This window comes from Lactuca virosa, chromosome 8 (assembly GCF_052849685.1).
Source record: "Lactuca virosa cultivar CGN04683 chromosome 8, Lactuca_virosa_CGN04683_v6, whole genome shotgun sequence".
Taxonomy (NCBI): Eukaryota; Viridiplantae; Streptophyta; class Magnoliopsida; order Asterales; family Asteraceae; genus Lactuca; species Lactuca virosa.
The window spans coordinates 163,885,805-163,888,567 of NC_136433.1; the positions used below are offsets into that span (position 1 = coordinate 163,885,805).

The 2,763-nt window shown below is 37.1% G+C and overlaps 1 protein-coding gene across 2 annotated transcripts; it reads left to right on the forward strand.

The window, feature by feature from the left end:
* The first annotated feature begins 252 nt into the window (after nucleotides 1–252).
* Nucleotides 253–2,152, forward strand: LOC145128553 (uncharacterized). Of its 2 annotated transcripts, XM_079063356.1 has the most exons (5): nucleotides 253–509; nucleotides 619–733; nucleotides 829–943; nucleotides 1,036–1,150; nucleotides 1,261–2,152. In XM_079063356.1, exons 2-5 carry the CDS (start codon nucleotides 633–635, stop codon nucleotides 1,941–1,943), a joined length of 1,014 nt encoding a protein of 337 aa, XP_078919482.1. In that variant the 5' UTR covers nucleotides 253–509; nucleotides 619–632; the 3' UTR covers nucleotides 1,944–2,152. The 2 variants fall into 2 exon arrangements, with proteins under 2 accessions (XP_078919482.1, XP_078919481.1); XM_079063355.1 differs by lacking the exon at nucleotides 253–509 and having other exon boundaries at nucleotides 533–733.
* The last annotated feature ends 611 nt before the right edge of the window (nucleotides 2,153–2,763 follow it).

Genomic DNA, 2,763 nt, shown 5'->3' on the forward strand with positions numbered 1-2,763 from the left:
CACCACGATACCTTATTCAAGCATGTCTAGCCCTTGTCTAGGGTAACGTAAGATTATGAGTTTGAATATGACCGTTTTAACCTTGAAAAGAAAAGATATACCAGTTCATAGATACCACAAACAAATGCTCCTCTTTAAAAAGTAAAATTGTTCACCCCAACAATGTAGGACCAATGATTGTACCATAAAAATCAATGGAAAGACACTTGGGTTCGTACCAAATAGACGACATGTTTGTCGATCATTGCCCAAGAAAAAGACCCAACAAACGTCACTGTTTGATCAAAATGTAAAGATAAGATCTTGGGAAAAAAGATTCCTTCTTCCATTTCTATGTTAAATTGACAAACCAGAAGCAAAAGCTGTCCTTGACAGTGTCATCCTTATGCGTGACAATTCTTAATCCACCTCCCCACTCCACACATACGATTTGGTTGGTAGTGAATTCGAAACTTCAATCGCTATCAATGGCGTCTTTGTGGCCCCCTTCAATTTCTATGCTTGTGAGGGTGGGGTTTCTTCTCATTTCTCTGTTTTTCTTCTTTTCTCTCACTTTTTGTTAATTATTTAGGGCTGTATTTGCTTGTTTTTCCACTTTTAAAAGCTTTCGATTTTTAGGTTGTTTGTAGAAGATGCCAAGACCTGGGCCAAGACCATATGAATGTGTGAGGAGATCTTGGCACAGTGATCGTCATCAATCCATTAGAGGTTCAATCATTCAGCAGATTTTTAGGTAAATTGGGTTTCGATTATTTGATTATTTGATTATTTGATTGTTTGGTCTTTGTTTGAGATGTTACTAATAATGCACACCATGTGTTTGATCAGGGTCGTACATGAAAATCACAGTACTTCTACCAAGAAGAACAGAGAATGGCAAGAGAAATTGCCTCTTGTTGTTTTGAAATCAGAGGAAATCATGTACTCAAAAGCTAATTCAGAGGTAAAATCCATACATCTCTTCTTATTATCCATCATTATCAATCATTTGTTTGATGTTTGATTCTGATTCAAAACTATTAACAAATCAATTAGGCTGAATACATTGACCCTGATACACTATGGGACCGAGTAAATGACGCCATTGACACCATAATCAGGAAAGATGAAAGCATCGAAACCGGTGAATTCTTGCCCCCTTGCGTTGAAGGTATACATATTTCTCCTTAATTTTCGATAAATTCATTTCCTTTTTCATGGGTTTTTAGTTTAAGACAAAAAAGATGAATTTTTATCGTGTTCTTGATTGATGGTGTTCAGCGGCACTTAATCTGGGATGTGTTCCTGAAAGAACATCAAGAAGCCAAAGAAACAGTAACACCCGAAGCTATTTAAGCCCAAGAAACCAAGATCCTGATGCTAAATCGCCCAAAACTATCGACACTCGAAATCAAACACATATTTCCACTTCTGGTCCCTCGTTTTATCCGCCATTAATGGAAAATCAAGCTTCTGTAGCTTCATCTTCGGTGTACCCATTATACTATGGCGTCCATTTTCAACCTCGAAATCCGATAACGGGATTTCAGACGACCCATGAAGATTCAAACCGGATAATCGTCGGAAAACCGGTTTTCCAAACGGTTCACGAGCGTTTGCCGCTTCCGTTTACGAATTTCTCTGGGTTTAATCTAAATAAAACCGTTGGTGAAGAACAACAACCACCATCGTCTCCGGTTGAATGTGATTTATCGCTAAGATTGGGTCTTGTTTCCAGTAGCTACGGATGCGGAAAAGGTTTGACTTTGGTCAATGACGTTGACTCGGGTCAGAAGAAGGAGTTCTCTTTCTTCCCGTTGAATTCAGAGGGTGAACATGTTGAGAACTTGGCGGCGGATGTTAGGAAGCGGAAGGCGTCGGCGGTTAATAACGCTGGTGGAGACGGTGGGAGGCGTTGGTGGCAATTAGAGCCTGATTTCAACCAGAAAAGAAAAGGTCTGTAGATAATTTTTTGGTTTTATTTTATTTACTTTTGCCAATTTTGAGAAAAAATATTAGTAGAAATCTTGATTATGCATGAGTAATTGTGTTTTAAAGTGTTAAAAAAGAGTCCTAAAATTGCTTCTTCTTTTACGAGTCTATAACAAGTCAAATTCATAGATGTGTAAAGGTTGTGCCTTGAATTAAAAAGTGGTTCCATGATTTGTTCCAATATTTCCAAATCCATTTTAGAGGTCAATAGAGTGGTGAGCAAAATATAGAACTGAACCAAATCGGAACCAAATTGAATGGAATTCGAATATGTAATTCAGTTTGTATCTCGGTTTTTTCATATCAATAAATAAATTATGTGGTTTTCAATTCCGGTTCGGTTCGGACCCTAACAACTAGGAGCGAACAAAATACTAGTTGGAACCGAACCAAAATATATAATTCAGTTTGATATTTGGTTCCTTCGTATCCATAAATTCGGTTCTCGGGTTTTCGGTTCGGGTTCGAATGAATCAAATTCCAGACCCTAACAACTAGAAGTGAGCAAAATACATGTTGGAACCGCAACTGATTGGGAACCAAATATATAATTCGGTTCGGTTTTTTGTTCCTCCATATCCATAAATTCGATTTTTGATTTTTTGGTTCCGGTTCTAGACTCTAACAATTAGGAGAGCAAAATACTTGTTGGAACTGAACCCAGACCATAATTATAATTAGAATAAGAATCGAATAGGGACCAAATATGTAATTTGTAACACCCATAGTTTAATACCAAAAATATACCCAACTTTTTCCTTTCTATAAAATATTATACAATAGTTACATAAT

Excerpts from the sequence above, each read along its gene's own strand:
- LOC145128553 (XM_079063356.1), top strand. The coding sequence starts at position 633 with ATGCCAAGACCTGGGCCAAGACCATATGAATGTGTGAGGAGATCTTGG. Across the intron at positions 734-828 it reads ATCATTCAGCAGATTTTTAG|GGTCGTACATGAAAATCACA; the intron begins GTAAATTGGGTT and ends GTGTTTGATCAG. Across the intron at positions 1,151-1,260 it reads CTTGCCCCCTTGCGTTGAAG|CGGCACTTAATCTGGGATGT; the intron begins GTATACATATTT and ends GATGGTGTTCAG.